Source organism: Euleptes europaea, chromosome 20 (genome assembly GCF_029931775.1).
Source record: "Euleptes europaea isolate rEulEur1 chromosome 20, rEulEur1.hap1, whole genome shotgun sequence".
NCBI classification, from domain to species: Eukaryota; Metazoa; Chordata; class Lepidosauria; order Squamata; family Sphaerodactylidae; genus Euleptes; species Euleptes europaea.
Window position 1 is genome coordinate 2,654,428 of NC_079331.1, and position 21,576 is coordinate 2,676,003.

Here is a 21,576-nt window from a genome sequence, read left to right on the forward strand (position 1 = left end):
TGGGATGGGATCATAATGAGTGCCTCACCCCTGTGGTCTTGATTCCCAGGCAGGAACACATGAAGCTACCTTATACTGAGTCAGACCCTTGGTCCACCAAAGTCAATATTGTCTACTCAGGCAGGCAGTGGCTCTTTAGGGTCTCAGGCAGAGGTCTTTCCCATCACCTGCTTGCTTAGTCCCTTTAACTGGAGATGCTGGGGATTGAACCTGGGACCTTCTGCATGCCAAGCAAATGCTCTACCACTGAGCCTCAGACCCTCCCCTCAGATGAAGTTGCCTTCTACAGAATCAGACCCTCGGTCCATCGAAGTCAGTACTGTCTACTCAGACCGGCAGTGGCTTTCCAGGGTCTCAGGCAGAGGTCGTTCCCATCATCTGCTTGCCTTGTCCCTTTAACTGGAGATGCCGGGGATTGAACCTGGGTCCTTCTGCATGCCAAGCAGATGGGAGAAGATGGTCCTTCAGACACCCTGGGTCCCAAGCCAGGCAGGGCTTTAAAGGATGAAGATATTCATCAAGCATGCAGGTCAGAAACAAGAAGATACTGGAAAATTGTCTTATTATTTTAAAAACAATTTTTATTCTGTATATTTAGAAATGTGTAATTTTTAATAACGGCAAAGAAAAAAAAATCAGCCACACCTGTATAGCTAAATAACCGATTAACAGAATGCAGTGGTATAATTATCTAAACAGAAATAGTGCCGATGTGCCATAATAAATTGTCTATTAGTAAAAAAATACATTTCAAGGGCACATAGAACAGCATCCTTATCACAAATTACAGTAGGGATACTCTTTTTTTCTTCAAGAATGTAATCAAACTAGAGAATTCCAAGTTAGTGTTTTAAATGCAGCGCTTTAAAAAGGTAACAACTTTTGTGCATTTTTTTTCTTTTTTAAAAAAAGTCCTTTTCCCCCCCACACACACACACCGTAGAAATGCTGTGTTTTATTGCTGCAAGATGTCAAAGATCAAGGCTCAAAAGGTATGAGAGTACAAAGATATTAAGAAAAACCGTTTTCCGTATTTTTATATATATATTTATATATATAAAAAAGGTAAAGCTTATAAAAGTTAATTTACAAACCAAGAACAAAAAAAAAAGTGGTATGCACGGAGTTATGTACAAGCAATCTAGACCATCTATAAATTTCCAAAATGCATAGCAGAAAAACATACCATCAAGTTCCTCGGGTTCTTCTCTGGTTGATCAATGCCAAAAAACAAGGGTAAGTGTCCCCCCCCCTTTCTCTAGATCAGCAATGTTCACAAACTGAATCAGTTTCTCAGTCTGTCTTAAGATGTTTTGTATCTAAGCAAGCACGGAAGCCGTACAAATTTTAGTAGTACAGAGAACTAGGATGAGAGCGAAGACAGGTTAAAAAACATAAAAGGGTAAGGCATCCCTGCTGGTTAATATGTTTTAAAATGTCGTTAATTTACAGGCTGGCAAGAGGCAGATGAACCATCGTCATACCACATGCGTGCCGTCTCTCCCTACAGCAACTCCCCACCCCACCCCAAACCGTGTTGTTCATGTACAGTTAAAGCAGCCGTGCAGATAACATGGCCCTTTCAGTAGAAAGGGGAAACGGGAAGGAAAAAAAAATACACCTCTATTGTGCTAGCCAAAAAGTTGATTTCCACTTCATGGGCAAAATGCATCCAAAAAATAAAATAAAATAAAAATTGCCAGTTTAAAAAAAAACTACAACCTGGTGTCCGCAATATTGTCTTTGCATATTCTGAAACACACTAGCATGTGTTTTTGTTTGTTTGTATAGAAAAGGTTTTGTAAGAAAAAGGCCAAATTCAGCAGTTCCTCTGAAAATAAACAAATTGCATTGCTTCATTGGTAGTCGAGAGAGATCTACGCGACGGCGGCTCCGTCGCTTCCGCGCAAGGAAATCCCGCGGGAACCCCGCGGGAGCCTCTGCCGTTGCCCTGCTTTGCCAGTTAACAGCATGTGCCCTGACCATGGTTCAAGAATGTACTCACTAGCCGGTGTTAGTCAAAGCAAAGATTGCTTGAACACTAAGAGAACTCTTAATACTTGATACGAGTGGTTCCGTTTCCGGGCAAGGTCTGTTTTTTTTTGTTTTAAGAAGTATCTTGATTTCACACTTAGCTCAACCTGCTAATGTTAAGGGTTAGAAGTGATCTATTAGAACCGAGACACAGTTTGCTCCAACAAGATAGTTTGGATCCCCGGGAAGAGACTTGTTCTGCCAGGTTTTGGGGTCACCTGTAGGAGGAAAACAATGTGGTAGTTTAGTATCCATCGTCAAAATGCCAACATATTGGATAACAACACCCCTTATACGTTTAAGTTTCCTGCCTACTGCCTCCTGCTTTCTAGACAGGGATATAATCTTCAGCTAGGAGATGATTTGGTAACTAGGGAAAAATGCAAAGCCCACTGCTCTGTGAAAGTCCAACACAGCCTTTCCTCTTGATTATCTCATCCTACGCAGCCATGCAATTTTATTTCAGCTGCAGAGTACAGTACTTTATTAAACTATGCTAGCGAGGAATTCAGAAGATATCCCTGATGAACATTTTTTCAGGAACTGAAACACTGAACCGTGGTTTCGGAAAACTGTTTTCTCCCCCCATAAGACCTGGTACGGACAGCCAAGCGGCAGGATTTGAGTGGAACTCGGCTGTAAGAAGAGCTCCCGCCGTGCATTTTTTTCTTGCCGCTCGCTCAAGATGCGGGGTCTGAATATCCCTTCAAAGCAGGAGGTCCTTTTTAGACAGCTCAGTTACAAGGGGGGGGGGCTTGATTTACGTGGGACCTTGGCAGGCAAGACTCACTTAGCTGTGCAAAGTCACACGCATCCAGCAACCCATTGAAATCTGGGCTCCGCAGCCTCTGTGGTTAGTACGCCCAGGCTACGTGGCTAACGCTGCGGGCGGCTAAGAGCCCAGTTTGAGATGCGGGGCGCGTGCCAATTTCGCACGGCTAAGGGGCCGGTGTCCTTTTTTTAAAATCACCGGCATGTGGAGACAAGACTGGAAGGGTAGAGGGAGAGATGTTCTTTGGGCGAAACCAGCGCAGAAGAGGACGGCTGGAGTTCAAGAAAGGACGCTCCCGCTCTACTCAACAGGTGAATCGTTTTTTACTACGGGGAACCCTTGCCTCAGTTTGTAATTTCACCACACTGCACAAAAAGAAGCCTTCCGGGCGTTGAAGCGTCCATCGGGGCTGAACGGGCGATATAGGCAGTCTTACTGAGAGGTCATCCAAGCTGGGGCGGGGGGATCGTGGGCTGGTCCTGCCTGTTACACAGAACGAGGCAAGTGCCAGAGCAAAGGGGAGCCAGAAAGCAGCAGCCACGGCAGCTACCGGAGAGCTCTTTTCTGCCCAGTGCGAGGAAGGAACCGGACACTGAGATGGGAAATTTGAGAGCTGCACTGTGCCCGATTAGCGATGGTGTTCGTGAAGGCAGATCGAGGGCTTTAAAGCGGCCGCTGCTCGCTCTAAGAGCACGCGACCGCTCTTTATGCTCCGGTCCTGCGTAAAGCGGAGCTTCTCTTAGGCTATTTGCTCAAGTCCTTTTTCAGGTTCGCACCAAAACAAATAAACAGTTCCAGTGGCAAAGGCTCTCTTTGCAAGTTTAGCCACGTTATCTGAGCGACTCTGACCCAAACCGAAGGCAGCTATTCCCATTTTGCCTGATCTCCTCCCGTAGCTTCACTCACAAGGTCCCAGTGGGGCATCTACCAATCATAGCATCTCTCCACTGGTGTAGATGGGCCTCTTGTGTGGAGCTGAGTTAGTGCGCATACGCGCGGAAGTGCTCACGATCCCGTCAACATTAGGCAACCCCTCGAATAAACTGAGATAAACGCTGCCTTTTGCTAATGCCTCGGATTTCATCGCCAAGTTCTAACGTTCTACAGAAAACCAGTAACATGTTCCACAGTACTCCCTGGAAACTCATGGAAACAAACATGATGGCACAACAAATGACCGATATGCAGAAGTGATGACAACATCTCCAGACGAGACGGAAATATTATGAGCAGCTTGGAATTGGCTTGTAGATCTGGAGGACCTGGTTTGCATTTTATGTTTGGATAACCAACGAATCGCCCCTCTTGACCCCTGGAAAGCTGCCTTTCACTCGAATGAAAAACGTTTTCCCATTCTGTTAAGTAATAAATTCAGACAGAATGGGATGTCTTGGTGAGGGCAGAGGCGCTGGGGTTTTTAGCGATATCTATGAAGGGGGAAATGATCTGGAGTTTCTTAAACCATGAAGGTGCAGGTCGAAGTGGTAAGCAACTGTAACACCAAGCACACCTGCCTCAATGGAGAGGAAACAGTCTGAAAAACAGAGTCTAGAACGGTGGTTCCCAAACTTTTCCGGCCACCGCCCACTTGGTTCCACGAACTCAACCCCAGCGCCCCCTACCCTATCCCCTATCCCATAAAAAGCACTATTCAAAATAGGGGCTTGCATAACACACTAAAGAAAATAATAATAAAATTTCAAAACAGTAACAATTAATTGCACATCTATTCAAAATCAAATTAAAACTTTTTAGTTGAATTTTATTCAACAAAACTGATGAACTTGATCCAGTGGTACTAGCTATTATTCAAAGTCGGAGGGGGGGATTCTGATAGTTTCCCCCAAATTTGCCAGCATGGTGCCATAGCTTGATCTATTGTAAATTGGTGAACAACACAGTTGAAGGGGCCCGCCTCTAGCGCCCCCCTGCTGCCCTCTTACCTCTTAGTGCCCCCCTAGGTAGTCCCACCGCTCCCCAGGGGGTGGTACTGACCACTTTGGGAACCACTGGTCTAGAACTACCTGGGAAGTGAAGCAACTTTGTGGTAATGCTGCAGTAACAATTTCCGATACCAGGAAGCTAAACACAACAAACTTTAGGGGGTTAAGTACTGGTTGGGCTATGGGGTTGCTTAAAAGTTGGAAGTGAGTATGGAAACCGTTTAAAGTTGGAACGGCCCCCTCCGTTCCATGAGATGAGATGGAGTCAAGGGAATATATTTTAGGGATAATGCGCCAGTGCTTTTGACATTCTTAAATGTGTTGCAGAAGAGGTTAGTATGTACAACCAAAACGTTCATTTCGAAAGGACAGAACATGGAAAAATAACATGCTGAGGAAAAGTTCTGAGAGAGAGAGAGCGCAAGAGAGCAGAGAAAGAGATCCCATAACCGACTAATTTTTTGGTTTTTTAGAAAGAGAGAAAACAAGTATTTATTTAAGACACAGTATGGCTTACATATCAGAAGACAAGAGTTGGCCAATTGTGAAGTTGTCTCAAGGAGCAAAATTACTGATAACACACCACATTTAATTATGTTTAGCTGCGGGGGGCTTGGGGGGGGGGGAAAGACAGACAGCTCCGGTACAGACAGAAAAGACCCTCATCACAGACACACACATACATACACACAGGAGCACGCACAAAATATACTCTAAGTGGGACAGGAAGAAGAGCTTTCTCACAATAGTCAACTGGGAAGGGCTGGCACATTTTTTGGCTTCCTTTCGTTTCAAGTAAATTCATGAATAGGTTCAGCCGTCACAAAAATAATACTTGGAAAAGCACGGTTGGAAGGCGTTGTGTAGATTATAAGTGGCAGAACTCCGGACCCCCTTATTACTTGCAACGGTCAACATTCTTTCTAGCATATCCAGGTTGTTTTGCGCTTTTTGTTCTGTTTTACACACAGTAAATAGCTGCATGCAAGTCATGCATAAAATACCAGGGGGGGAAAAATCACCCAGCCGGGGTTTCTCTAAGTAACTGCATCCCCACCAGAGAAGTATCTGATGCTCTATCCCCCCCCCCACCTCATTTTCTTGCGTCAGCGTAGTGGCATCGAAAAGGATAGATACATCAGCGACAACGATGAATACATATTCTTTTAAAATACTGTACACATAAGTACATCGCTTTTATATACCATATACAGATATGTATACATTAAGGGTGTCAAACAGGTTAAAGCGGCTGGAAAAAACACCCCGGTCTTCCCCCCATCCCCTCCGCCCAAGGCCGTAACTACGCAGCCGCTTCATGAAATTGCTTGAAATTTATACAGAGATTCTATGCCATCCTAATGCTCTTTGTGGCCGGGGTTTCAGCCTGCTGTGATTTTCCTCCTTCAGTTCAGCGGGAACTGAAGCGGCTACTGGGGAGGGAAAGCACAGACACACCCCTCTGTAGCTAGGTCTCTCCGCTACCCCCCTCCACCCAAGAAGACCAACTCTCCATCACGTTTCCGAATTTGGAAGGAATCGCGAAGAAGCACGCACAAATTTGTGCAGCAAAACCCAAACGAGTAAAAAACAACAACAACCCCCACACAACTGAGTTGTAGAATGGGAAGAGAGGGGCTTCCTTTAGAACGAGAGATCTCGGTTTTCTCTGAACTGCCAAAAATTCATACATTTCACAGCTGGTACATTAGAAAACTCGCCCCAAAATATCAGGTGTTTTGGCTCAGTTTAATGGGATCGTGAACAGCTTTCTATTGTCGATAAAAGACTGCACCGGCAGTTAGAAGAGCCAATCGGAATTCCTAGCGCAATTTATCCCCCCCCCAAAAAAAGAGAAAAGAACACAAACTTTGTGTGACTTTCTCATCTTAGTGTTTTGCAGCAGTATTAGTCCTTGAGAGAGAGAGAAAAAGAGACAGAGAGAGAGAGAGAGAGAGACAGCAAAGAGGGTGACAGGAAACAAGGTAGATAACTGGTACCACTCGATGGACCGATGGGTAAGTGTACATGTATGGTTATTATCTACCTTGCTGTTCTGGTTTCCCAAAAATGAATTTTTGCATCATGAGGTTAAGTGTGAGAAAAGACACTTCGTAATGAAAAAATGAAATGGAGAGCGGACATAAATACAGTGATTTCGGAATATATTCGTATAGTACACAGTGCCGCCCGTCAGTCGGGCGGGGTTTTAAATTATCCGATAGCACCCAAAAGCCCCAAAAGGACAGAGGGAGGACAGCATACCCGACGAGGAGTCGGAGGATTTTAGAGCAAAAGACCAACCATCAGGGGTCATAGACGCACAATGTGGTAAGCGCAGCTCCACCGGCTTCAGGAATTTGAGTCCGTGGGGCCCGCACATGACCAAGGGACTGAGCAGCGTTTCACCTGTGGCAAATGGACAAAGGGACAGGGGGTTAGAAGAAACCGTGTGCCTCACAGCAATCCCCTAAGGACGGCGACGCAACCGAACCGACGGGCCAGGCAACACCCGGAGAACCCAACTTGGCCAAGAGGGAACATGTTCTTAATCGAAGCCGCTTCAACATACTTTGGCATCAAGTCATTTCCAACTGTCACTGTACATGCCATTTGAGACCGTGCTATTGAATGCTCAGAGGTTTATTAATTCTGATATTATATTACATTTATGTATGCAGGTAAGGTAGCTTTAATTGTTTAGTTTGCTATGTATGTTTGGTAGCCCATTGTTCTGTTAAAATGACATACCATTTACAGGCTGAGGAAGCATTTGTTCGAAATGTGGGATAATATATCCGGAGGTCACGTTCCTGCACATTTTTTCCACTCCTGGGCAAGTCTACGCCTATCCTACGTCTGAGCAAGCTCACTACAGCATCTACCACCTTTGGATTTAGGCAGGCTTTTTGCTGCCCTAGCACCATCCTAGTGTGGTGTATAGCTCATGAACTTTGGGGCTTAGAGTACTCTGTGTGTGGACTGACTTCTGTTTAGAAGAAGAAGAAGAGTTGGTTTTCATATGCCGACTTTCTTTACCACTTAAGGGAGACTCAATCTGGCTTACAATCACCTTCCCTTCCCCTTGGGCTAGTCACAGCTCTCTTTGAGCTCTCTCAGCCCAACCTTCCTCACAGGCTGTCTGTTGTGGGGAGAAGGGAGGGTGATTGTAAGCCGGTTCGATTCTTCCTTAAGTGGTAGAGAAAGTCGGAATTTAAAAGCCAACTCTTCTCTTCCTTCTTCTTATACTGCTGTGGGTTGTAATGCCAGTCACTGTAGATGAAGGTCCGAGGTTGATACAGGATTCCACCCCACCCATTATCTTGCTTATCCTTCTCGCCTCTTCCATAATTCCTGTCTGCCAAGTTCAACTCAAGCTGCTATTTCAGCTTCAGGAAAACTCTTTTAAAAGTGAAAAGGTGAAGCCCTACTCAAGTCAAGCTTATTAATACGGCTGACTGACCAAGCATGGGCCAACACATCAAAATTTTCACCACAGAATCACAGACTGCCCATACATGTAAAGGTGTGTGGTCGATAAAAGCAACCCCTGGTTAAAAATTATCACATTAAAATTGATAAAATTGTAATTTTTTCTGACAAGCATTCTCTAATGAAGCTCTGCGTATTTTATAATAGCAACAGAGCAGAACTTGGCAGTTTGTAGCGTAAGCTGAGGGTCTTCTCCTAATAGGAGCTTCTTTGCCAAAAGATCAACTGACTCATCAGGGAATTTACCAAGTAGGGGGGAAATAAGCTTTGATCTAACTTCGTGGTAGAATGGGCAACATATCAGTGCATGTTCAATGGTTTCAATGTCCCCCGTCCCATACGGACATAACCTCTCTGATCTAGGGATCTTATATTTCCCTTCTAAAACAGCCGATGGTAGGGCCTGGCATCTGGCAAGGGTAAAGGCCTTCCTATAATTAATAGACTCAAGGTGATAAAAAATAAGCTGCAGGTGAGACCAAGTATCTAGATTTATCAGGTATTAGGAAAAATGGTGATTTTCCAAGGTCTGTCTGGCGTTCAATGTCTTCCACCCTTTGCTTCAAGGTGAAGCCCCACTCAAACCCCATAGAGTATCCATTTCCTGACAAGCCAGGCTTTTAGTCACCAGGAGAAGGGGGAAGGGGTTCCGTGTCGCTTCCAGCAGCCTTCCCGACCCCTGAGAGAGTGCTGCTTTGTTCAGCTAATTCATTAAGTGCCATTACTGCACTTCCTTTAAAAGGAAAAGAAAGAGTCCGACTGTGGGACCATGCTTGTTTTGAAATTTCTAGAAGCCGCTGCTTCGATCCCCCTGTCGACTGCAAGAAAAGCAGGACGTGTTTGGAAATTAATGGATGAAATGAACCTCATCTTGAACAGAGAGCCTGCCGAGAGCCTGTGGAAAACACGCAGGTCGCCAGGGTGGCTTTGCTTACCTTTTTCTTTGTCTAAAGGAGGGAGGATACTATTGTCTCGGCAGACCTTGAAATAGATTTCTTGCTCGATTCCCTCCGGGATGGCGCCTTGCGGGATGATTATGCTCACTCCCGTCTCGATGGAGCTGAGAACGCCACCGTTGCTGTTGAACACGCCTCTCGCTGTGGCGACTACGGTGTGCCCATCCTCTTCATCGTCATCTTCCAACGCCGAAGGACTAAAACGAAGAGAGACACAGAGAGAGGGAGAGTGATGCATATGAACATGTGAAGCTGCCTTATACGGAATCAGACCCTTCGGACATTGAAATCAGCATTGTCTAGTCAGGCTGGCAGCTGCTCTCCAGGGTCTCAGGCTGAGGTCTTGAGACCCTGGTGTAGTGGTTAAGAGCGGTGGTTTGGAGCGGTGGAGTCTGATCTGGAGAACAGGCTTGATTCCCCACTCCTCGACCTGAGTGGTTGACACTATTCTGGTGAACTGGATTTGTTTCCCCATTCCTCTATATGAAGCCAGCTGGGTGAACTTGGGCTAGTCACAGTTCTCTTACAGCTCTCTCAGCCCCACCTACCTCACTGGGTGTCTGTTGTGGGGAGGGGAAGGGAAGGTGATTGTAAGCCGGTTTGAGTGTCCCTTAAGTGGTACAGAAAGTCGGCATATAAAAAAAACCCAACTCTTCTTCCTACACATGAAGCCAGCTGGGTGACCTTGGGCTAGTCACAACTCTTAGAGCTCTCTCGGCCCCACCTACCTCACAGGGTGTCTGTTGTGTGTGTGTGTGTGGGGGAAGGTGATTGTAAGCCGGTTTGATTCCCCCTTAAGTGGTAGAGAAAATCAGCATATAAAAAACAACTCTTCTTCTTCATCACTTTCTGCCTTTTCCTTTTAACTGGAGATGCTGGGGATGGAACCCGGGACCTTCTGCATGCCAAGTAGAGGCTCTTCCACTGAGCCATGGCCTCTCCCCTAGTGATACCTGCTGCTGCCGAGGAGGAAACTGGTGGAAGGCTGCAAAGGGAGTCTTGTGCCTCTTATTTTGGCACAAAGCAGACAGTAGCATTTCCTCTAACTTTTCCAGTGCTCATGTTATGTGCACACAGACTACTGTTCTGGTGCTAATTGCGCTGATGCGAAGCAGGCTATTAAAACAAAAGCAAAATGCTAAGATGGTGGCATTATACAGTTCAGCGTCCTTTCGTTTGTCTGAACACATGACAAAACATGAAGACAATTCTAGGGAAGTACCTAATGGCGAGGCCACGGAAAAAGCTGTTTTGGGAAATATCTCCCCTGGAGAACGGTTTTCAGTCTCTCTGGATTTCAGCCTGGCACTAGCCTGCCTCCGGAGACACCACCCTTGCCGATCCTGGTTTGTTAAAGTGACATATTCTGTTTATAAGCCAGCACCCAGCAATTCAGAAAGCCAGTACTTCAAAACACAAGCAAGTTCAAGTTTTATGACACATTTGTTTCGGAGGGTAGCCATGCTGATCTTCAGTAGAATGGCTAGATTTGAGTCCTGTAATACCTAAGAGACCAGCAAGATTTTCACAGAATCATAGAGTTGGAAGGGAGAACCAGGGTCATCTAGTCCAACCTCCTGCACAATGCAGGAAATTCACAACTAACCTCCCCCCCACACACACACACACACCAGAGACTCCCTACTCTGGGCCCAGAAGATGCCCAAGATGCCCTCCCTGTCATCATCTGCCTAAGGTCATAGAATCAGCATTGCTGACAGATGGCCATCTTGCCTCTTCTTAAACACCTCCAGGGAAGGAGAGCTCACCACCTTCTGAAGAAGCCTGTTCCACTGAGGAACCGCTCTCTTAGAAAATTCTTCCTAATGTCTAGACGGAAACTCTTTTGATTTAATTTCAACCCGTTGGTTCTGGTCCGACCTTCTGGGGCAACAGAAAACAACTCGGCACCCTCCTCTCTACGACAGCCCTTTGAGTACTTGAAGATGGTTATCATATCCTCTCTCAGTCTTCTCCTCTTCAGGCTAAACACACCCAGCTCCTTCAACCTTTCCTCATAGGACTTGTGACAAAGAGAGCTTTGAGTCCTGAAAGCTCACACCCAGAAATATCTTGCGGATCTCTTAGATATTACTGGGCTCAAATCTAGCTACAGCAGATCAGCTGGCAATTCAATCAAAGTGCGGCGATTGTCTTGGGTGAGCGTAGCTGCCTTTCAAATTAAAAAAAGAAGAAGAACTATTTAGCTATATGATGACTGCAGCAAGAATGGTTTTAGCAATGGTATGGAAACAAGAAGATGTTCCTGAAATAGAGAAATGGCAACAGAAAATGGGAGAATATGCAGAGATGGCCAAATTAAACAGCCTGCTGAAAGGGAAAACGATAGGAAGAATTTCAAAAGAAATGAAAATGTTATCTTGATTATGCCAACTGGAAAGTTTAGAAGAGATTTTCTCTCTCTCCTGAGGGGTAAAAAGCAAATATAAGATTAAAAGAAATGGACAAGGTTTATAATGTTAGAAATCAGAGCTTTGGATTCCGGAATAATTAGAAGACTAGTAGCATGACTAGTAAAGAATAGAAAGCTTATATACACATAGATGAAGAAATGTGTGATGTATACTATTATTTAAAATTGTTTATTCGTTTCCCTGAAAAAAGCCCTGTATGTGAATGGGTATGTGTATGCGTATGTTAAAATATTAATAAAAAGTATTTAATTTTTTTTTTTAAAGCAGACTGGTGGAAGCAAGCTGTCTAGTCAAGCAATTCTGCAATGGGTGAGTCTTACCTTACGGGAATGGCCTTAGGCACGGCACTGATGTTATTTGGTTGGTACTTGAGCTTGTCCGACGGCACAGGGAACGTATCCGTCACGCTGTCAAACTCCGAGTGAGGCTGCGTCAAGCCGTGTGCTTTTAAAACGGGCTGGGGAGAATTCTGGGGTTTCGACGCCAACTCCGGCTTGGGCGGATTCTCGTCCGGCAGCAGGTTGTGGTTGAATTTCGGGCTTTCGAACTTGCGCTCGAACGGCCGGGCGGCGCTCGTGTAAGGTTTCGTCGTGAAGCGGTTGTAAGCCGGGGTGACCGTTTTGGGGATCGGCTCCGTCCCGTTCACCGGCCCTTTATCGGGGAAGTTTTTCTGAGGGAAGTAGGTGGACTGCACGGTGTCTTCTCGGCTGGAAGACCGGAACGCTGCTGGCTTGTTCTGAGAGGGTGGCGGGTCAGGTTTGGACACGGTGGAGTTCTGGAAATCTGACACAGAGTTGACTGGGGGAGGGAAATAAGACGGCCTGTGATCACAACGTTCCTTGCCTTGTTAAAGCAGTTAGCAGACAGGCGTGCGTGTATGCAATTATTTTGCGGGGAGACAAAAATGGCAGGTGCAGGAAAAAAACCCAGCCTCCTGCCTTGTTACCACTATTTGCCCCAGTTCCTCATTCTCCCCTCCCCAAAACCTCTGTTCAGGAGAAGGTATCTGCCCTATATCTTCAACAGTGAGAATGGATGAGAAGAATTCATTTAGTTTCTCAGCAATTGCTTTATCCTCCCTTATTGTTCCTTTACTCCCAATGGTCCAACCGCTTCCCTAGCTGGTTTCCTACTCCTAATGTACTTAAAGAATTTTGTATTGTATTTGGTCTTGATGCGTTTAGCGATATGTCCTTCAAAATCTTTTTTTTTTGCACCTCTAATTGTTTGCTTGCATTGTTGAAATGTATTTATTAACTACCCTGAGGACTTAAATCAACAGAAAGGCGATGTGTAAACCTTTGCGATAACGATGAATAAAATACTCCCCATATGGTACAGCATCGGCCACCTTGGATGCTAGACTGACGCTGGCCATTTTGAGCGCCAGAAAAGGGTAAAGAAAGAAAGGCAGAGGGGTCAAAGAGGAGTCAGAGGCAGGGAAAAGGCCGTGGAATAAAGGGGTATCTAGTGAGAATAAAAGGAAGAATTAGAAAGAAACAGAATCTAAAGGTTTCTCTAACCTGAGTGTGAAACACACTGGGAGCAAGGCTGTGACGGCGCTCTCCCCAACGAGGAAGGAGGGAAAACTGGAAGTATCGGGAGATTCCCGCCAAGGAGATAGGAAGTAGAAAATTTTCCTGCCTCCCCAAGAATCTGACAGGGATCACGCAAGGGCTTCCAAGACGCCCTTCCCTCACAGCGAGGACAAAACGTTTTGTAAGTATTACAAGGGGAAAAAACCCTACACAGGCTCCTACCTTCGGGGAGTGCAGGTTTGGGCTGGAGAGACACGATTGGGTTGTTAATGGACTGAGGTTGAGTGTACTGCACTGGCGGCGCGGGGGGAGGCGGAGTCACCTGCGGGACTGGCTCGTAACGCTTCTCGGCCAAGCCCCTCTCCAAAGGCTCCGCGTCTATCGACTTGCCCCTGTGGGGAAAGACAGAAAGAGGAGCGCGTCAACATGTGAACGGTCCTGCCCGTTTCACCCGCTTGGTGTTTCTCCCAGTCGCTCAACCCTATAGGTCTTTCTGAAAGATGACGTTCTGGGCTACTTTTTGAATACGACGTTCAGATTTGTAACGTGGAACCCCTCTGCTCTGTCAAGATAAAGGTAGCACCAACGGAAAGGTGGATCTTTTGTTCTTTGGTGATGACACTGCCCCTTTGTGCGCTCGAGCAGAGGAATGACGCTCACCGGCTCCTCCAGAAGGCGGCAGAAGAGGGCCGCCTTTGTGCAAAGAGACAGACCCAGCCTGGTTCTACGAGTGTTAGCATAAACCGTTTAACCATCCAGAAATAACAATGTTAGAAAGCACAAGAGAATTACAGTAACATCAGTTGGTTAGAAAGATTAGTAACGTAAAGCAGGAGGGACTCCAAACAACGTAGATGACATTTGGAGTGCACTTTGTTGGTGTATTCGGCCCTTTTATGTTATTTTTTTTTTTGTATTGTCCATTTGTAAAGTAAGAGGAGGGGGGAAGCCATTTATAAAACCAAAACAATCCTATGAATGAGACGGGATGAGATTTAACAGACCCCTTTCCTCAGTACACCCAACTTCAGGTATCTACAAAGTCATCTCATCCAGAAGTGGAATAAGCTTTAACAGCTTTATGTGCATAATTTTAAGCTAGTTAAAAAGGAAAACCCAAACTTTCAATGGTTGTTTTTGGACACTGCATTTTTTTCTCCCCGAGAGCCATTCTTGCGGTCAGTTGCCAATACTTTTTTTTTTTAATCCAGGTTAAAATTTTGGATGCTGCTTCAAGTTATCTGCACATAATGCCTATGAGAAAATGTGACAGAAGAGAGAAAGAGAGGACACCTTAAAACATCCTCACACCAACCGTGTTCTTACCACTTGACGTTCCTTTTCAAGTAGCCATAGCTAGTGTAAGAGCCAAGAAATCTAGGCGAGGGCAAAGCAAACGGCAACAGAACAGAAGAAAAACGGTCATTCTAGCTAAAGCACATTTCTTTCAGCGCTGGTCCTCAAAAGCAAAGAACTCTACAGACCAGCGGTTCCCAAACTAAGTGCCGGAGCACAGACGACTGGGCAAGAAGGGGCAGAAGCGCGCCTTGTGGAATTAAGCCAAGTTTTATTTCTAAAATTTATTTAAATCATTTATTAGCCGCCTTTCTATTTTATAGGAACTCAAGGTGGCTTACAATGTAAATCAGGGGTGCCAAATTCATTTGTTACGATTGCCGGGTGTGACATAAATATCACTTGATCAGGCTGGGCCGTGCCATGCCAGCTCAGATCGAGAGTGGAGGGGGTTGTTGCCTCAGCTGGTTTGTGAGCCGGCTAAGAGCTCTCAAGGGGCCAGATCCAGCCGGCGGGCCTTATGTTTGACACCCTTGATGTAAATAATAACATGCCATAAAAATGCATAAAAACCACAAATTAAAATCAACGATCCAAAACAGCCAGTAGGCAGAAGAAGTACTCAAAGGTTATCAGCTGGCTGCAGCCGTCTCTTTGGAGCGTGACTCTGGTTTTCCCGAGACGGGCAGACACAAAATTGCTCCGGGATTCCACAATGTAGCCAGCCTCACAGGAGAAAACCCCAAAATGCTGCCAGAGCTCGGGAAGTCCGATCCCTGTGAAGAGGACTGTGAAAACTGGGTACAGAAGGGTGCGAGAGAGTACTGATCGGGCAAGAAGGACGCCTGACCACTCGACAGGGAACAAACTGAGAATTTCTGTGCGCAGGAGTGCAGTGGATTTTCACCCATGCAGAACACAGAAGCCTGTGCCCAAGGTTCACCGAGTTTGGGAAACGCTGGTATAGATGTTAGATTGGGGAGCCCTCACGGGGAAATTGCACGTTAGACACAATCTGCGCTTCTTGAGAAGGCAGAAGCTTCTAGAGAACATGCTGGTCTTTGAGCTCTTAACACATCGTGCGACCAAGTCAAACAGCCCTGTGATGATGACGGATACTTCGGGAAGGACAGAGAATACGTGTGCGAGATGGCTGCCTACGGGCAACTGGAGAATCCCTGATGGCGCTCACACGTTCTTCCTCCTTTTTCAACGGTTCTTGCATTGCCACTCTCTTCAGGCGTTCAGAAATAACAGGCCGTTTGCACAATCGCTACAGAATGCCTGGTAGCCATCCTTTCGACTGAGCCTCGTAGCCATCCTTTTGACTGAGGCAGGGGGTGACCGCTACAGCAAGCCCTTCGTAAATCTTTGCAAGATCTCACACGTTAACTTACGAGCAAGCGTGTCCTAAAATAAAAGAGCTTTTTAAACAAAGAATGAAGTTTTGTTTTTCCAGGAGGCCATCGGCTGCGATAACTGCATTTCTGCAGGAACCCATTAGGCGTAAGATGCTGAAGTGGAGGCTTTGCTAAAGCAGAGCCCTGAAATGAGAGACTTACTTGGAAGAGTAGTTCGTGTAGTTCAGCTGATTATGGAGAGGGGCAGGCTTCACGGGCTCCGGCGGGTGGTGGCTGGCAGGGACTTGGGCCCCGGCAGGCTTGTTTTCGTAGCTCCGGCGGTCGAAGTAGGAGAGCTGCTTGCGGTAGTACTCCTCGTCCTCCTCGGGATCGTAGTGGTTTGCCCGGACAATGTCCTCGGGGGGCTTCGTTTGAGGTCTCTGCGGTTCTGGGGCCCTAGAAGCCGAGCAAGGATTCAAAGAAACGTTTTGGGAAACAAGAAAACAGTGTTGCTTACCTGGGACTGTAGTTCACCAAGTGGTCCTCCTTGCATGCACAGTTCCCGTGTGGGACAGCAAGGACACCACGAAGATGAAAACAGTGTTGCTTACCTGTAACTGTTGTTAATCGAGTGGTCCTCCTTGCAGTCCCACAAGGAAACTGTGCATGCATAGGCCAGCCTGCACATGTGCAGTTCCCATGTGGGACTTCAAGGAGGCCACGAAGATGAAAACAATGTTGCTTACCTCTAACTGTTGTTCATCGAGTGGTCTTCCTTGCCGTCCCACAAGGGAACTGCGCATACACAGGCCAGCCTGTGCATGCAGTTCCCAGGTGGGACTGCAAGGACGCCACGAAGATGAAAACAGTGTTGCTTACCTGTAACTGTTGTTCATCGAGTGGTCCTCTTTGCTGTTCCACAAGGGAACTGCGCATGGTCTTCCTTGCAACCCCACAAGGGAACTGCGCATGTGCAGGCCAGCCTGTGCATGTGCAGTTCCCATGTGGGACTGCAAGGAGGCCATGAAGATGAAAACAGTGATGCTTACCTGTAATTGTTGTTCATCAAGTGGTCCTCCTTGCCGTCCCACAAGGGAACTGCGCATGTGCAGGCCAGCCTGCGCAGTTTCCATGTGGGACGGCAAGGAGGCCACGAAGATGAACCAGTAATTTACAAGAAGCAACCCTTTACCCCCAAAAGATCTGCTTTGTAACCCAGAGCTCGACAGCAATTACCTAAAAATCCAATACACTTACACACAGTGGTTACCAAGGCCCCTCTCCCTCCACTATGTACTTGAATTGTGCGTCAGCAGTTTACCTGTAAGCTGGTTTGTCGTGTTCGTATTGATTTTGAGAGACTGGCTTAGGAACACTCGCTGGGGTGATGTTAGGTTTAGGAGCAAGCTCTGGTGGCTGCTAGAGACACAAGCAAACGCAACGTCAAAACGACTCCAGGGATTTTAGACCACCGCATGTTATCAGCATATCCCACTCAACCCCCGGTCTGCTCCTCAGCTGCGCTGGGTCTTATGAACAAAACTGACAGTATTAACCATTATTTTTATAATTTGGACATCCCTCCCCTCCGTAGAGCCTTCTCTCTTGCCAGGGTCAACGCCTTCCCTTCAAGGATGTGTATGGAAGGTACCATCAAATCCCAATACAGGAACGGCTTTGTACCTGTGGGTCCAATTCCCTGGATATGATTGACCATATACTGCTTGACTGCCCAATATACCAAATATCCCGTGAGAAAAGGCTTAAAAATTGGATACATTCAAAATAATCTATCAATAAAGCAAAATGTCAACTATTAAATGATTTTGCTCCAAAGATTACTGTGGATGTTGCCAATTTCCTGATGGATGTGATGAAAATTCAAAAGCTTGCAACCTTTGATTTTTGAGCTCATTTTATTGATATTAGGTTTTATGATTATTTTGTAACAACTGTAATAATAATTATGCCATTAAAGGTTTCATTGTCATTGTCATGTTATCAGCATCCTCTGGGTGGATTCACACAACTGGGAACACGGCCCGGCCAGAACTAAGCGCCTTACTGGGAGAGACGTTTCCGCACATGCTTACCGCTCTGCACTGAAACTGACTTAAGAGCTAAACATTCACTAAACTATTTCAAGCACCGGCTTGGTATTCCCTACAGCATTTTAAAGGCTTCACATATATTACCCTCACAACAATACTGTAAGTCGAGCTAGCATTACCTCCCTAGTTGTATCCACTGGAGAGCTGAGGTTTGACACAGGGAGTTTTGACCCACATGCCAGGCAGCAGCGCTGTTATCAGGTCTCCAAAGCAGCAAGATTGACTCCGAAAACCCTCACCACCCTTCAGGGATTCAAATTAAACCAATTCCGTCCATTCTGAGGTTGTACCCCTCGTCCCCTTCAACAACCAGTGTCCATAACATCTTTAATATTGGCCGGGCCCTATTGTTGAATACCAAAAGATCAACCCTTTTGTATCTGTGAATCGCTGGCTCCAGAGGATTTATATTACTATGTACTTGATTGCCCTCTGTATGTGGAACATAGGGCTAAATTTCTTGCTGGGTTGGTTTCTAGTTTAAATACTTGCTCTAGTGCTGAGAAAATAATATTTTTGTTAACAGACTCTGATGGATTTGTTTCCTATATGACCTGACAACCTCCATGTCAACACCTCCAGGGAGCCATGATTTGAACAGTTGGGGAAATTCTAACAATATATGAGCAATTCAGCAATGGTGGTAGTGGTGGAAAGTGCCGTCAAATCACGGACAATTCATGGCGACCCCCGTAGGGTTTTCAAGGCAAGGAACGGCCAGCGGTGGTTGGCCATTGCTTGCCTTTGTGTAGCAACCCTGGACTTCCTTGATGGTCTCCAGTCCAAGTACTAACCCTGCTTAACTTCCGAGATCTGATGAGATTGGTGTAGCCTGGGCCATCCAGGTCTAGGCTTTAGATAATTTTTCAAAGAGACAGCACCGTAATCGGTGCTGCGGCTAAATCTGACTGGCAAGATGAGTACCCGCATATCCTCCACATTCTAGGTTCTATTCACTATAGATGTAAGAATTCAAGATGAAGTTGGGTGACTCAAGGGGTCATACTACACAGTTACTAAGAAACACCTTTTTTTTTTACCTTGACTACCGGGACATCGTTTGAGTCCTTTATTTTTTCCAGCGACGACGACCTTTTGTTTTCAAACATTTTAACCCTCGTGAGCACGGACTGCGGCTTCATGGCCGGGTCAACATCTTCCTCCGCTGGTTGTGTAGGCAGTGGTTTACTGTTGGAAGGCAGAACTTCTGGTTTGCTTTGCGGCGGAAGGGGAGGGTGTGCCCCAGCGGTGTTGTGGGAAGGTTCATACTGTCCGACTTTAGCGGCCAACCCTTGCGGCATGCCCGGCTCATAGCCTCTGGGCTGCGACTCAAAGTAATGCTTAGGCTCAGGCGATCTGGGCACAGTGGAGGCATAGGCTGGAGTCTCTGCTTTGTATCTACCGTGAACCTCGTACCCAGTGGTGGGCTGCTCCTCATATCTCAGCTGCGGGAGGCCAAAGTTTTTAGAGGCGGGCTCGTAGCGAGGCCGGCTGTCGTAAGCTGCGACGGAAGGCGGCGGCTCGTCAAAGCGAGGTTGTGCTGAGAAATAGCATCTGCGGTCTGTGCTCTCTTCTGCGTTTTGCCGGGGTTCAAAGTCTCTAGAAGGTTGGTTCTCGTAAGGTGGCCGGGGCGGGTAGGGCTGCTTCTCGTCGTAATAGGCCCAGTGGTCGTCATATGGAGGGACACGTTCCTCGTAGTGTAGACGAGGGTCGTAGCCGCGAGGAAACTGATCCACGTAGTTCGTGGACTCATACCTGTATGGCAAGGGCTCGTAATCTCTGCTGGGCTGTTTCTCCGGGTACTGGCCTTGGGGCTCGTAGGCCAGACTGGATTCCTTGTCCTGCCTTTGTGTCACATGACTGTGCGCCGGCGGCTTCAAGACGTAGTTCTGCCGAGATGGTTCCTCGTTGAGGTACGGCTCTTCGTTGATGTAGGGATCTTTCCTGTACATCTGAAGGAAAACCACAGCAGTTTTGTTTCAAGCACGTGAACAGCTGGGAATGTTAAAAGCTAAAAAGCGGCAGCGCACCTAAAAATCAGCTTTTCACCCCTGCCCCCAAATCAAGGTTCTTTAAAATACACCTGGATGGCAAAGGTCATTCTTTTTAAGAATCCGATGTGTTGATAAATGTAAAATCCATTGTTCCCTTGCCGAAAGAGGCAATTAGTCTAGAAACATGGTTCTCACTGTGGGAAGCAGGCCCTACCCATGAGGACCCTTCTACAAAACCCTGATCTTTCTCATTTCCCTTGAGTCAACATACCCAATTTAAGCTAGATCTCTCCATCATAAATTGGTGGCTGTAAGACCCTTGGGTTGCAACGATTTGGGATGATGAGGCCAACTGACTGCTTCCCAGTTTTTGTGTGTGTGTATGTATGTATGCTGGTTTGAGTTTTCTTTCTTTGGTAAATGTCCTTCCAAATCTGGCTGTTCCCACCTCAAAATGCGAACATTTTGGTAAAGCTCGAAAATTAGGTAAACCTCGAAAATTAGATATAGATCGAAATGCTTGGGTTTTTTTTCCAGAATTGTATGATTTGTCTGAGAACCTCTGGCACCAATACATTCCAGCGACCAACGTACTAAACAACTAAGAACCATCTCCTCTTAATCACAGGCAAGCTGAAAAGCAGAAGTAGACGGGGAAGTCACGTTTACATCGCAGAGAAAAAGATAAGCCACGCGCTTGTACATTTAAAAAAAAAAATGCTTTGAAATGAAATGAATCTGCAATGCCTTCTAACTGACACCGTAGACTTCCCTCTGCAGAATTAACTGAGCTCATGCAAACCAAAAACAAGACGTTAGAGGATTTATCCGATTCTCTGTCGTGAGCTGTGCAGATGCGCGGAGAAATCATGAGGGAGGCATTAGCGGGGGGAGAGGGCAAAGCCAACAATGATTGTGCGCGAGCTCCTGAGGTGGCGCAGTGAAAACCAGGCCATGCGACGGCACAGGCAGAGGTACCTTTGCTGGGTCTATGTGCGGCGGCACGGACGGCGGCTCTGGATCTCTGAGCATTATACGAGGCGCCTCAGTGCCGGGCGTTCTGAGGGGGCCGGCTTGCGGCTGGAAAGAGTTGTTGTAAGGAGCCAGGCCCGGCTCCTCCAGTCTGACATTAGTGAGGCTTAGGCTGGGGCGGACAGCAGAAGTTGAGGAAGCCGCGGGGTTCGAGTCTGGTGACGGGGAAAGGTAGGGGGCTGCAGGTGAGGCTTCCGCTTTCTGTGGAATGTTTAAAATATAGAAGGGTTTTTGGTACAGTCTAATACAGTTTGCCAGTTCACGACAGCACAACATCTCGGTTTCAGGCAAATAAGCTCATGCGTGAAGTCTTTTCATGGAGCATTCTTTAGTAAACAAAATCTCTGAGGAGTAACATGGGTGAAGGTAAAGGTGGACAAGAACCAACGGGTTGAAATTAAATGAAAAGAGTTTCCGTCTAAACATTAGGAAGAATTTTCTAACAGTCAGAGCGGTTCCTCAGTGGAACGGGCTTCCTCGGGAGGTGGTAAGCTCTCCTTCCCTGGAAGTTTTTAAGCAAAGCTTAGTTGGCAATCTGTCAACAATGCTGATTCTATGACCTTAGGCAGTTCATGAGAGGGAGGGAACCCTTGACCATCTTCTGGGCATGGAGAGGGGGGGGTCACTGGCGGT

The 21,576-nt window shown here is 46.5% G+C and overlaps 1 protein-coding gene across 2 annotated transcripts in view; it reads right to left on the minus strand.

Annotated features, from left to right (window-relative positions):
• Nucleotides 1-2,097: 2,097 nt before the first annotated feature.
• TJP1 (tight junction protein 1) overlaps nt 2,098-21,576 on the minus strand; it is a 197,066-nt gene continuing 177,587 nt past the window's right edge. The window contains exons 21-29 of one of the 2 annotated variants that reach the window (XM_056865692.1): nt 20,890-21,144; nt 18,958-19,869; nt 17,128-17,222; nt 16,029-16,262; nt 13,393-13,562; nt 11,953-12,430; nt 9,177-9,394; nt 7,075-7,158; nt 2,098-2,252 (exon numbers count right to left, since the gene is read on the minus strand). In XM_056865692.1, coding sequence (XP_056721670.1) covers nt 2,158-2,252; nt 7,075-7,158; nt 9,177-9,394; nt 11,953-12,430; nt 13,393-13,562; nt 16,029-16,262; nt 17,128-17,222; nt 18,958-19,869; nt 20,890-21,144 — 2,541 coding nt within the window. In that variant the 3' untranslated portion in view covers nt 2,098-2,157. Of the gene's footprint in view, nt 2,253-7,014; nt 7,159-9,176; nt 9,395-11,952; nt 12,431-13,392; nt 13,563-16,028; nt 16,263-17,127; nt 17,223-18,957; nt 19,870-20,889; nt 21,145-21,576 lie in introns of both variants that reach the window. The other variant, XM_056865691.1, reaches the window with a different exon arrangement.